The following is a 13,615-nucleotide window of genomic DNA, read 5'->3' on the forward strand; positions in this document are numbered from 1 at the left end:
CTTTGGTATATGTGTTCTGTGGTCTATGTACATGACGTTTGGCATTTGATGACAGTATACGATACTTGATAGTAACTGTCATTAATTGTGAATTGTATTTTTGCTTTCTTTTAATTAAAATTTTGAATTCAACTAATCGTAAATAGCTCTGATAAAATGGCGGAAGTTTCCTTGGAAACCACTGCGTATGCGAAGATTATACTGCACGCTGCCAAATACCCATATTGCGCTGTCACAGGAGTCCTGTTAGCGGACGGGTCAAAAATTCGGGATGGGGCTAAGAACCAGGACTTGGACATTGTCGATGCAGTGCCGCTGTTCCATCACAGCCACTATCTCTCTCCGATGGCAGAAATTGCGTTAACCCAGGTAAATATCATACAGTGTTTTATAAGCAATAACCGGAATTCGTTTAACTTTTAGAGATGTTAAGTGTATGGACATCTGTAGCGAGTTCTATCTAAAGGCAATTGATGAGGTGGTGCCACTCATGAGGTTTATAATGGTCTCCTCACATGTAAATCTGAAAGTCAGCTAAAATGCAAAAACTGCTTTAGTTTTATAAACAGTTAATATTGCAATGGGACCTTTCCAACGAAACTATGCTTGTTCTACTATCTTTTTATATCAGAAGATTTATTCTTCAGTAAAATTTTACGATTTTTATCTTCACAGATAGACTCAGTAGCGCAGGCCGATAACCGCATCATAGCGGGTTACTATGCAGCCTGTGAGAACTTCAAGGACAACACAGTGGAGAAATGCCCTGGACAGAAGATAGCTGAGAAGATTGTTGAGTTTTTCCCTTCTGCTGTTTTTATAGTTGTGAGTTTCTTTAGTTTATAATGTTCTGTCTTAATTTTTTATACAACACTTTCTTCACAGTATAATAAACCAGGTCAATATGTGAGACAACTATGGTGATTTGTTATGTTGAGGGACATTAATTAACTTACAAAGCATATTGTTACAGAATTTGATAAGAAAAATCTGTAAAAAAGTAAATCAAAATATTTTATTCAAAGAATATTTTTTACACAATACTTTTTTAATGTCAGTATAATCTACTACCACTATAAAAGGTTGTTTTGTTATGAAAAATAAGCACTTATCAAGTCTTATTACGATATTTATGGGTATATTAATTATATTGCATGTCTCTAAATATTTAATTTAATTTTGGGAAAATTTTATTAATTCTAGGTGGATAACAAGAAGCTATCACAACATTTGGACACTCCTGCCATCAAATTGCACAAATACACTGATGGCAAGTGGAGGCCCAAGGATGCCAATAAAGTATTATTCCGTAAGTTAAAATATCCACATTACAATTATAAGTTTTATGTATAAGATTTTTTTCTTTCTACTATACAGTTACTATGATGTGAGAATCCTTCTCATTCTGAGAGGAGACCCGTGCCCAGCAGTGGGGCAGTAATGGGTTGTTGATGATGATGATGATGATACAATTACTATATATTTTTCCTTTCTAATATAGTTTCGGATTTGGCACTGAAAGCCCATTTGAAAAATTCACCCTGTATACCTAGATACATAATATGCATTTGAATATACCATTTTTTTTATTTATAATAAGCATTAAGATTGCTTGTATTATAGGGTGACTAATTGAGTAAGTCAATGGGTCTTTTTTATAGCACACACGCAAATTACTAATTTTTAAATAATTCTGTCACTAATTACTATAAATAACATAATAATATATGATGTGTGCATTTTTGATTTGTGAAATTATTTTACATAGCAGAAAAAAAAGGTCATCAGGACCAAATACATACTGAAATATGTATCCGTCAGTAAAAAATATCTATAACACATTGAACCAACTTCAAAAAGATAGACTTTCGATTTTCTAGGATGAAAGATTGATTCACTGATTTGATCCATTAGTGTAGATCGATTAAAATAATATAATTTTTTTGGCCCAAAACATTGATATGGATTCTAATATGGATATAAATTCATGAATTCAAATTATATGTTACATTTTCAGAGAGTCCATATGTCCTCGAAACTGTGTCAAATTTGCTGCAGCGAGAGGTCCACGAGGACCTTGTGGACTTCGATAACTACTTAGATGACATTACTCTAGACTGGACCAACCTGGGAATAGAGAAGCTGATCGCTAGCATCAACGCTTCCAATTCTATCGACTCTAATGATAAGGATGATTGATATAGGGGAAATTTGTAGTGTATATTTTAAGTGCACATGTATGTTATATGTGTGTATATACATACATATATCAAAGCTTGAAAGGCAATCCTTACTAAGCAACATGGAGTAAATTAGGAGAATGATTTAAACTACAAATATTTACGAAACTTAAAATAAATTCTCATAATTGTTGGGTTGAAAATAATTCCATATATATTAAAATATATCTATCCAATAATTAGGTGCTTTTGTTGATATTTCAACTTTAATTTTTACTCCTGTAAAGTTTATGCAATGTCTCTTAATAAGGATTGCCTTTCAGGTGTCAATATGTTTAAAATAGTGACTGTAGTCAAAACTGAAATTCTTAATACAATGATAGACTAATATAATTATTTTATAGTATAACACGGAGAGGTTGGCGCGCTGTCTTCGTCCCGCTAATATCTACAATTTGCTATAGCGACGCGACTCGTTTCTATATTCGGAGCGGACTAGCATTTTGGCGCGAACTCTACTTTTGTTATATAACATGTCTCAAAGTAACTGCGACCGACGTACCTGTACGGCGTGTGCAATTGTTGCATCTAGCTTCCAAAAACATTTAAACTGTGAATCGTCGACGCTAAAAGAAGCTATTCTGTGGGGTCCTTAAACCACTTCTGGTGGTATTATAAAAATATTTATTTTTAAATAATACTTATTCTAATACAGAGTGCATTTGCTATTATGGATCTTAGTTGTACTTCAGTCATTGTATTAATTAATAATTATTAGTATATGGGGGATTGTAAGTGTGCATGTATTATTCCATATTACTTATAATGTCTTAAATTCCTTTACATTATGTACAAAAAATATAATGGATTATGTTTATTTATCAATTTTGATTATATGAAATAGTGTGGTCAAGTATTTACTTTAAGCACTTGTTAAGTTTGTTCCTTGATTTAATATCATGTGAAAAATAAAAATATTTATCAAAATATAAATAATATAATGTTGTATTTTTCCCTAACAGTTCGCTACAGTTTTTAGAATTTACCTTATAATTACCTTTTGATTGATTTATCGTTATTTAAAACTAAACTTTCCAATTTTAAGGTTCCATACTTGTCTAATAAAGATACGACAGTCTAATTTCCATCTTTGGTATGCAAATAATATAGATTGAATATAAATAATGGGGACATAAATCCCCAATTATTGCCATTAAGGTATAAAGCCAACGAAGCCAATCAAAAACCTACAATAAATTAAATTTATTAAAATCACAGGTTTTTAAAATAATCTTCAATCAACTTTCTACACTTGTTGATACCGCCCAAATCGCCGGCTTTCCCTTGGAATTTGCCGTTCTTAAATGCACCCTTGCCTTTTAATAGCTCTGTAATCCTGAAATAAAGTAAAACGATAAATCAGAATTCATGAATTAATGAAGAATGGAGAATATATTTTGAATGAAGTAGAAATTGCAAAAAAATATTGACTCCTCGTCAAATTTTAGTATTCAAACAAAAAAAACAAAGCTAATATAGTATTTATGTAATATGCTATACTAATAGCTCTTAGATAGATAGGAATCTCTGGATTCCTGTTACTTTCAGAATAAACAAATAAAATTGTGATACATAGAGCTGCTTTTCAAGCTATGGTCTCCTAGACATTTGGAAGCTATTTTCCATGCATAATGAAGATAACACTCACTGCTGCCCTAAAGCATTGCAATGCTCCTCTGGTCCTTGTATCATGATCTGCCCTTCCTTCGGCTTGTCCGGCTCCTCAGACGCCAGGAACAGAAACAAGCCCTCATTCTCCAGACCCTTACTGACCGCTCGGTTAAACTCTGGCGTCGCCTCCTTCTTGAACATGAACACGAATTTTGGTTTTTCAGACTTTATTCTGTCGATCTCGAACTGGGCTAATTCGGATAAAACGTTCTGGAGGTTTTTGTTAGTTACTTTCAGGTTCTTTTGCAACTTTTGGACTAGCTCTTCGTGTTTGTTTGGTTCGTTTCTGTAAAATTGTATAGTCTAATTAGTTATCCTTAAAAAGTATAAATCATGTCACTGCTCTTGCTTGGTTCCTTATTTTTAATATATACTATATCATACATATTATCATTGTAAAATTAAGCTATAAGGTAAAAAAAAATACATATGAGTTTGTTAAAACGTCACACTTTTACAAAACTTATGAGATGATAAAAAAATATATAATTATGTGGGTTTATCTGAGATCACTATCCAATATTTCAACGAGTGATTTACAAAGATTGCCCATACATGAAACTATTGACTATGTTACATACTTAAGTAAAGCCGTCAGTGCTTTCTCCCTGTCCAGCATCCGTTGCATGGTGTTCGTGACACGGTTGCCCACCAAGAACTTGAGGTTAGTCTTGCCTTTCTTGCCCGGCTCTGTACCCAGTAGCTTTATCACTTGTAATTGACTGGAAAATCATTTGTAATTCTGGTTATTTTATTAAATTATGCTAGCACAGTGTTTTTGGCCCTTCATTCAAGAAGCATTTGATGATCTGATGACAGCTTTTTCTTATTTTGAGTTAGTTTTTAATACCAGAGTACCCAACTCGCACAATAAATTATGATAAAATTGGTATTTAAAAATAACAAATAATAACCTTAGGTTAGAGACGTGTGTACCACAACACATGTTCTTGTCGACATTCTCTATGCAAATCATCCGTATGGTATCCATGCAGTCCTTTGGCAACCCGCGTGTATGCGCCTGAAAATAATCATTGGAATTTCATTATCATTTATATTGTAAAAATACATTAGTCTTAAACAAAGTTAGAGTTATATAGAATCTTAAAATAATTAATGACAAAGCAGTGTCACAACACCAAATAAAAATATACATATACTACACATGTTTAAATTATATTTATCTTGTTCGTTATAGTGCGTAGCCACATACTATGCCGTAATTAGGATTAAGGATCGAATATTGCATTTTTTAAGGACGAAATTTTATTTTTGAGACATGTGTAGGGGGTCAATATAAGCTTAACCTCAAGTTTGTGGGGTCGCCACCCTTGTGCCCCATTGTTAAGCTTCTATTGACCCCCCACACATGTCCCAAAAATAAAATTGCGTCCTCCAAAAAATGTAAAGTTATAACATTTCAATGTCAAAAAATCTGTCAAAAAATTGTCAAAAATCCATACATACATCCATACCTCTTCTAAGTCAGGGTCATTAGCCTGGTAGAACTTGACAGTGACAGGAGTAGCGGCCTGTATGAGCTCATTGCATCGCGCCTCCGCGCGCCGCACAGCGTCTTCGCTCACCGAGGTCGACTCCAGCTCCACGTAACTCTCGTCGGCTCCCAGCCACCAGCTTGTGGTTCTCAGGTTGTGCTCGTTCTCGAGGATAGCTGAGAGTAAGTGCTGACCTGAATATTGTCAAGGATGTAAAAGATATGGGAAATGTCTCAACTTTTTATTTAATGTTGGCATATGAATGTTACACCAGCACCTATTTTGCGCTATATTTGTCCTTGTACTTTGTATTCTCAGTTTAATATATTCAAACTATGTAAATATTTTTTATATCTACTTAATATTGTGGAGATCAACATCATTAAGAAAATAATATGCCTGTATGTGCATATCAGATAAATGGAATTAAGGTGCAGTGTACCTACATACACTGTATCATCTAATTTACATTTTTATAATACACTAGCATTTTCCCATGGCATAACATGCTGTCAGATGTCAATGACAACACAATAATATAATAACCTTGTCCTTAAGTTCTTACAAGTACTAACTACTACCAAACATACATTCACATTTAAATTATTAGTTAGGAAGAAACAACAATTGCAAGTTCCCACCTGAATGCTGCTGCATATGGTCGAACCTCCGACTCCAGTCAACTCTTTGCTTGACTTCAGCACCTACTTCCAAGGGTTGTTTGGTGAAGTGCAATGCCTCCTCCCCCTTCCTCAATACTTGTACAACCTCCACATCGTTCAACCAACCAATGTCATGGGGCTGGAATAAGAAAATTAATTATTACACTTTTCTCAAAACTTTTGAATATAGAGATTGCTATACATAGAAAAAGTTCATTTAATAATTTCTTGATTCCTTTCATATATTGCATTTTGAAATGTATTCTAACTCTTCTGTAATTATGTAGTAAGTTATTCGATAGACTACCATCATTTTACTACTGTTTTATAGGGCATTTTGTGCTGTAAGAGTGAGATGAACGTATGAACAAAAAATAAAAAATGGTGGCAACTTAACTCCGATGCGGTACAAAGCGGAATCTGCCGCGTCCCCGGCATCACTTCTTGACATGTTATGCCACACAATGGTTCACAATGTAGTCTTTTATGAAATGGCAAAACAACTAACGCTATATTCAATATTTTTATTTTATTTACTGTATATTATCTCTATTAATAATCTGGTAAAGTTTGAATTGGCAAATTTTCACACTATTTTTGCTCTCCTGTAAAATTGACAAAATGTAGATACGTTCATCTGACTCTTACACCGCGATTTAATATAATATATATTATGTACCTAGAGTTACATCATTGCATTGCTTGATCTGAGAAGTATCAGTCTTTCTAATGGTCTGACATAGATAAAGTTCTAGGTTCAACATCTACCACAGGCAATATTGAGATTTTTATTATAGTATGTATGTCAGACACCCACAACACATCATATACTATTACAAAGCTATGAAAATTCAAAACTCAATTGAATGTGACCCATGGATGCTAACACATCTCATCTCATCTCTAGCATCGTAGGTTCAGAGCATTCTATAGAAAACTATTCTATAGAAACTTTGCAGTTATTTCATATTGTTCAATTACAAGATTTTGACAACAGGGGTACGACTATGGGATACCTGTCCCCCGCCCGCTGGAAACAGTATGGTGTTGTCCAGAACCACCTGGTACCCCTCGAATTGTGATGTTTTTCCATACTCCACCACCGGTTCCTTGGTTTCCTCACATTTGACCACTGTTGATGTGAACTGCAAAAATATATTGCACATATAGATTGCCTAGCTAGCTGCCAACCCTTTTAAGGGGCCCTCAGAAACATGGGAACAAGGATGACAATTAGATACTAGAGGTCACCCATCCTGTTGACCGCGCAATGTTTTGTCTAATTTACCGCGCTATTTTTGATTGCCTAACAAAATCTACACAAACGCGGGTCGCCGTGCGCGTAGTAAATTACATAATTGTATTAATTGCTGTTTCCCGCGCGTTTCCACCCAAAATTCGGATAGAGCTAAATATAAACAGAATCGCCTGCATGTCGTAATTAAACCTAAAAATGAGTTTGATGATTGATAAATAATACGTCCATTTCACTGAATTTATTTCAGAAACCTTATTTTATAGTGATACGACTGGTTATTAAGGTTATAATATTCAAAAATATTGGTAAAGAGAACTTACCTCCTTTAAAAAGCTGTCCTCTTGGCATTTGAAAACCATTTTACCATTGGTACACTTTCGGTTTCAATATATAACGGTCAACCAGTAAAACTAATGAAATAATAAACCGCAATACTGTAATAATAGGTTTTGTAATTTCGTGACATCCATATATCAGTGACAGTGACAACTATTAGTTAGTTGTCAACTAACGAGCAAAGCAGACTGCAAACAGCTGATATGAAGGGCTGTCGAATGTCACATTGATTTTTTTGTTTATGCGATGGCTTCTTGCTCTTATGGTAAAATTGTTTTATGTTTATACTGGATTAAATCATAGTATATCTACTCGTATTTTCCATTGGGTCGTCCACAGTAAGTGGTCAATGTCGCACTCCCGCTTATGGACATCTGCGATTCTGTGATCAACTGTTTTTAAGTACCTGCGACAGTTACCTAAATATAAATTATTACCGCAGCTGTTTTTTATTATATTTAAGCAAGTAGTCCAAACCCACATCCTCCAGCACTACTTCCCATATATTATTTTACTCTTTGAGCACTACTGAACTCATCTCAAAAACGAGATATATGATTCGAGAAACACGAGAAACGAGATATATGAGGCATTCATGTTGCGAAGAGCCGGCACCTTTGGCACAATATAGTCTGGAATAAGTTGATGCGTGGAGGAAAACAAATTCCTAAGCATTAAAGATTTAGACGGAAGGAGAAGGAAGTAGCACAGGGTACAGTCATGAGTCAAGTGCAATCTGTTACCTATGTCTTATATTTTAACAAAACTGTGGGTTAAAATAAATGGATCCGACGTTTATTAATCAATCGATATATTGAAATTGAATATTTTTATAATATTTCATAAATATTTTTTCGTCCGCGTGTTGTATAAAATTTTATATTACGGGGTCGGAAACGGGGGTTTTGCGCACGCGAAGCGTGCGTAAAACGTCAATTTACGCACGCCGTGATATAAAATGTTTTTCTGACTCGTGTGATTGCAGTCCTCGCCTGCGGCTCGGCCTGCAAACTCACACTTGTCAGAAAAAAATTTTTCGTCCTCGTATTGTAATGTACTATTATTTTAGTGTGCAAAAATAACAATGTGTAAAATTCAGCCACTCATTTCATGTTTAATAATGATGATCTAAGACGGTTATTTTTTGGTATTCTTCATGAAGATACCGAAAGCTTCGTCTAGAACTGATACAGCGAAATCAACATCTTGTTTTCCAATACACATAGGTGGTTTAATTCGTAGAACCTGCAAAAACATTTGATACATATAGAAGTACAAATTGAATAAAATAATAAAAACTACTGGATAATTCTGTGTGTATATTAAATGGATTATATATGCCCGGTTCTACTTGTAGGCAGAAGTACAGAAGTACATCAATAGTTCTAGATTTTTTGATAATAAACTAAAAAAAAATAGTTTATTTTAAACACTGTGTGGATGTTACACGAAAGTCGATTAGATAATAGATGTATCGAGAGCCATTCCTATTAGGCTATTCTACTTAACTTTAGAACATTACTATATAACATTTTACAGATTAGTTAAGGCTGAATATATTCAAGTGAACTTCATAGTTTTTACTTACGTTGTTAAACCTTCCCCCACGCCCTAACAGGACACCCATTTCCTTCACAGCCTCCGCTATCTCAGCTACATCGGTCGCGGCCAACGGTGTCTTCGTGCCTGGCTCCACCAACTCCAAGCCCAGCATCAGACCCTTGCCTCTGACGTCACCCAGAATGGAATACTTCTTCTGTAGCTCCATCAACCTTTCTATGAAGTATTTGCCTGTCACCTTGCAGTTTTCTTGAAGATTTTCTTCTTCTATCACCTAAAAACGAGGTTTCAGTTTGGAGAAAATTATCAGTACATTTGTAAAATGTCTCTAACGTATATGTCATAAATAAATTAATGTATTATTGCATGTTTGTCACAGAGTATTTGTTTATTTACTATATAGGTTCGAAGTAAAGTATTAATGTTATACGGGTGTCGTAAGTTTGTTTATAAAACACAAAATTTTATTATACAGCAATGGCATGCCATAATATTGTTATATGAAAGTTTTAATTGGTGTATGCGTGGTGAAAAAAATGCACACCCGAATTATTAGATAGATTTACAATCTTTTCCATATTGCATTAAACTACAGGTAAAGAAAATCTTACTTCCAAAACAGCTTTGCCCACGGCCGCAGCCATGGGATTGCCACCGAATGTATTAAAGTATGACGCTCGGGCATGCGCTGCAGCTATCTCCTTCGTGGTGACGACAGCTGCCATGGGGAAGCCGTTCCCGATACCTTTGGCCAACGTAACGATGTCCGGCATAGCTCCATGAGTCTCGAAGCCCCAAAAGGCGTCACCTGTACGACCGAAGCCTGATTGCACCTGAAAATGGACTCGGAAGTTTAACGTGGGAACATATCGTTTTAAAATACTATAAACTGTCACTAATATTTTAGAGTTATCTTAGAGAAATCTTTGTTTGCGTAGGAGACACGTAGGGTACTTTTTATCGTAACTTACTTCGTCCGCGACGTAGAGGCCACCATGCTTCTTTATCAGTTCACTGGCCTTCCTGAGATATCCTTTAGGAAACTGCACGGTGCCATTCACACCCTGGATGGACTCCGCAAACAGAGCTGCCACTCTTCCCGCTGGGATGGAGTTTGCTAGAAGCTGATTTTAAACCAAAATATTAATTTAATAATCGTTAATTTTATTCAGAAACTATAAAAAGGGGCATGAAAGTAGATACCCGCCTTATCCAAAATCTGAGTTTGAATGATACTTGAAAGCAAAAATATAATGTAACATACGCCAATACCAGGATTACGGCCGGCGATAAGAGGTGTCTGACAATAATTTAAGTAAGGTTGACAAGTTATTATTCTAATTTATAGGTTTAGTACTGAGGTACTGTATATATGATAATGTTAAACGCGCTACAAATTCCTAAGACAGCATTGATCATATTTTTTGGTGTCTCTTTCAATTTGTGACAAGTCCCTTGTTAAAGGAATGGATCTCTCTTCATAATGAGTATGAAGAGCAAGTTTATAGTTACCTCATGTAATTGATGAACATATTTGTCGGAGGTGACACAGTCGCCAGGGCAGGAACATGCTCCAGGCACCTGCGAGTGCGAGTCTCGGCATCCTCCCCAGATACCACGGAATGGATCTGGCAGCATAGCCTGTAATAAATAATAATCTGAGGTCATGTCTTTTATTACTTTTTGGAGTGTGGAGCTAGAGAATGTTGCAGGTTCTTGGATTAAAAAGGCGTCTTGATTAGATGATGTCTTTGTTATAACTAACCTAATATTGCTGTAAAGTCTAGAAAATTAAGGAGACATTTTTATTTCTTGTTCAGTGTAAGATTTTTGACCCTGGAAGTATCTTAAAACATATGTAATCTAATTTTTGGCTTCCAAATTTTATCGTTTCAGATTTGAATTTTGCATATAGGTACATTAAGCTTATGCATTTTATTTTCTTTCACCAAAAGCATTACTAGAAGTTTTGAGTGCCGCAGAAACAAGTAGGTATAGATTTAAAGTCTAATTTTATTACATTTCGATTCTTAACTAAGATTAAACAATAATAAATATCTAAATAAAATATTGCCCCTATAATCTGCCGCCCTGGGTCAGCCTACTCCGCCTACTTGTAAATCTACCGTTGCTACTAATTACGTTTCAGGACATCCAAATTATTATACGATAAATCTAAAAGTAAGTACTTACATGATAAAACCCAGGGGGTACAGCCAGTGGCAGCCGGTAGGACTGAGACGCGGTGAGCCCCATGAGCGCGCTGGAGTATCCGTGGTAGCTACTCTGTAGGGATATGACGTCATTGTTCCCTGTGTACGTCTTAGCTAGCAGTATCGCGAGGTCGTTGGCTTCAGTGCCACTGTTTACTAAGTAAACCACCTGGAAATAAAGAGTCAAGGATAAGGTAGTCGGAACATTGTAAGGTGAGAATTAACAAGAAGTTCATACAATTGAATGTTTAATAATGAATGAGAAAGAAAATTAGATTTGCATAACAAATTATTATGCATATTGATGCATAATCGTAACTATCTATCGCTGTATATCAATCAGTTAAGATACCACCGCCACACCCATTTTTAAGGTTTAAGCTAATTTCTTCGTTTCCACTTACCATAGGTGAACAGGGGAATCTTCGCTTTTGTAATCATTAAATATTTCCTATTTATAATATACTTAGTATTAGTATAAGAATATATTTAAGTATTTCGATTAACTTCCTATTCAGTCTATATTGCATTACCTTTAGGTCCCCTGGAAACTTCTCAGTCAGTTTCTCAATATACTCGTATATTTTTGGATGTCGGTAAATATTCGTCGTATGCCAAAGAGTGTCGATTTGCTTGTGTAGAGCAGAAGTTACTTTCCTAAAATAAATTCGTAATAAAATCAGTAATTACACCTAAAAGTTAGGTCATCATCAACTCATTATTGTCCCACTGCTGGGCACGGGCTCTCAGAATGAGAAGGATTAGGCCAAAGTCCACCACGCTGCCCAATTGCGTATTGGTAGACTTCACATATCTTTGAGTTTTTTTTAATAAATCTCTCAGGTATGCAGGTTTCCTCACGATGTTTTCCTTCACCGTTTAAGCCAGTCATAATTACTTTCTAATAAGCACATAATTTTGAAAAATCAGAGGTGCGTGCCTGGGATTTGAACCTAGAACCCCTCGATCGAGAGCAGCTTCTTAACCACTAGGCTATCACAATAAAAGTTGCTCCTAATTAATTACTCCGGTAATTACTCCTAAAAATACTAACTTTCCTACGCAGAATATACTTTGTAATTATTAAAAGAGGGGACTAATAAAATTACTAATAGAATTACCTAATTGCCTAATAAATATATTTTTTTCTATATTACAAAAACTGGCCGACTATTTATATTTTGCTTATGAAATGATTTTGATAAAGCAATTTATCTCAAACTTTTTTGTATGGCGCTTTTTTACGTTTTCAGGGTACAGAAATTTAACTTGCAGTTTGAACCAAAGTCAAACTCCAAACTCACGGATGGCAATGTCCAACAGACACGGTCACGATGCCTCCGATGAGGTCCAGATACCGCTTGCCCTCGTGGTCAAACAACCATTGCATGAACCCTTGGTGGAGCAGCAGCGGCTTCTTGTAAATGTTAAACACAGCTGGTGGAAATTTCTCGGACTTTATGGACTCTGTTTGTTTGAATGATGGGCCCTGAAAGATGGTTGAATTATTTACTTAAGAAAAATTGTTAATGTAAAGATGAGGTATCTAGAATCTATAGGAGACTTTGCGGAGTTTTTGCTACCGTAGGTATACTTAAAAAAAGATAAGATTAAAAAGATAAGCTTGTGTTAACTTTTATTTAAATTAATAATATGCAAGTAACCAACTTACCGTATATTCCTTGGGTAGAAAATCAAGCCGTGGTAAAGCTGCCAAAGCGCTAAACCGCCTAGCCATAGCATTACAATTCAATATGGTTAAAGAAACCATTTTAATTAAGTACTTTAACGTTCTTACGTTAAACTACGTAACAATAAATATAGTGTTTATTGAATTTATCCACGAATTTAAATTATTTAACCGTTTTCGTCAAAACATTACGTTTTGACAATGAGACGGCAAAATTACAACTGAATATTGGAATAATAAATTAATATAAACATGAACCACGGCACAATGGCTATTTTACATTATCATGCCGCCGCGGAGTTAAATGAAAACTATTCGACATAAATGTTTTTATGGCTAATACGTAAAACCGTCTTTTATGTGGTATGGTGAACACCACTCTTTCTGCGGAAGTAGTTGAAGGTGGCTATGGTGTTAAATCCAAGAGATGGGCAATGGCACAACCCTGTGAATTTTGTAAAGCTAAGCCTGACTATTATAAAAAGTAAA

At 35.2% G+C, this 13,615-nt stretch overlaps 3 protein-coding genes across 3 annotated transcripts; 1 reads left to right on the forward strand and 2 right to left on the reverse strand.

Moving 5' to 3' along the window:
• The first annotated feature begins 37 nt into the window (after positions 1-37).
• On the forward strand, positions 38-3,096 carry EMC8-9 (ER membrane protein complex subunit 8/9). The gene is made up of 4 exons (XM_073091194.1): positions 38-369; positions 676-825; positions 1,204-1,309; positions 2,018-3,096. Exons 1-4 carry the CDS (start codon positions 157-159, stop codon positions 2,197-2,199), a joined length of 651 nt encoding a protein of 216 aa, XP_072947295.1. The 5' UTR covers positions 38-156; the 3' UTR covers positions 2,200-3,096.
• Positions 3,097-3,414: 318 nt separating this feature from the next.
• LOC140755852 (alanyl-tRNA editing protein Aarsd1) lies at positions 3,415-7,811 on the reverse strand. The gene is made up of 8 exons (XM_073091193.1): positions 7,648-7,811; positions 7,086-7,214; positions 6,049-6,208; positions 5,387-5,601; positions 4,826-4,932; positions 4,493-4,633; positions 3,889-4,197; positions 3,415-3,576 (listed from the first exon to the last, which is right to left on the reverse strand). The coding sequence occupies exons 1-8, from the start codon at positions 7,684-7,686 to the stop codon at positions 3,453-3,455; spliced, it is 1,224 nt and encodes a 407-aa protein (XP_072947294.1). The 5' UTR covers positions 7,687-7,811; the 3' UTR covers positions 3,415-3,452.
• Positions 7,812-8,742: 931 nt separating this feature from the next.
• Positions 8,743-13,470, reverse strand: LOC140755851 (alanine--glyoxylate aminotransferase 2, mitochondrial). Its single transcript, XM_073091192.1, has 9 exons — positions 13,109-13,470; positions 12,741-12,925; positions 11,970-12,093; positions 11,417-11,605; positions 10,736-10,864; positions 10,195-10,347; positions 9,835-10,056; positions 9,252-9,497; positions 8,743-8,908 (listed from the first exon to the last, which is right to left on the reverse strand). Exons 1-9 carry the CDS (start codon positions 13,205-13,207, stop codon positions 8,801-8,803), a joined length of 1,455 nt encoding a protein of 484 aa, XP_072947293.1. The 5' UTR covers positions 13,208-13,470; the 3' UTR covers positions 8,743-8,800.
• Between the last annotated feature and the right edge of the window lie 145 nt (positions 13,471-13,615).

Source organism: Epargyreus clarus, unplaced genomic scaffold, assembly GCF_041222505.1.
Source record: "Epargyreus clarus isolate Ecla_fem2 unplaced genomic scaffold, WU_Ecla_fem_2.2 ptg000034l, whole genome shotgun sequence".
NCBI lineage: Eukaryota > Metazoa > Arthropoda > Insecta > Lepidoptera > Hesperiidae > Epargyreus > Epargyreus clarus.

Coding starts and splice junctions, on each gene's coding strand:
- EMC8-9 (XM_073091194.1), top strand. CDS start 157: ATGGCGGAAGTTTCCTTGGAAACCACTGCGTATGCGAAGATTATACTG. Junction 370..675: donor CAGAAATTGCGTTAACCCAG/GTAAATATCATA, acceptor TTATCTTCACAG/ATAGACTCAGTAGCGCAGGC. Junction 1,310..2,017: donor TGCCAATAAAGTATTATTCC/GTAAGTTAAAAT, acceptor TTACATTTTCAG/AGAGTCCATATGTCCTCGAA.
- LOC140755852 (XM_073091193.1), bottom strand. CDS start 7,686: ATGGTTTTCAAATGCCAAGAGGACAGCTTTTTAAAGGAG. Junction 4,198..4,492: donor GCACTGACGGCTTTACTTAA/GTATGTAACATA, acceptor ACAATTTTACAG/AAACGAACCAAACAAACACG. Junction 3,577..3,888: donor TGCAATGCTTTAGGGCAGCA/GTGAGTGTTATC, acceptor ACTTTATTTCAG/GATTACAGAGCTATTAAAAG.
- LOC140755851 (XM_073091192.1), bottom strand. CDS start 13,207: ATGGTTTCTTTAACCATATTGAATTGTAATGCTATGGCTAGGCGGTTT. Junction 10,865..11,416: donor TACCCCCTGGGTTTTATCAT/GTAAGTACTTAC, acceptor TATTTATTACAG/GCTATGCTGCCAGATCCATT. Junction 10,057..10,194: donor GCCTCTACGTCGCGGACGAA/GTAAGTTACGAT, acceptor GTCCATTTTCAG/GTGCAATCAGGCTTCGGTCG.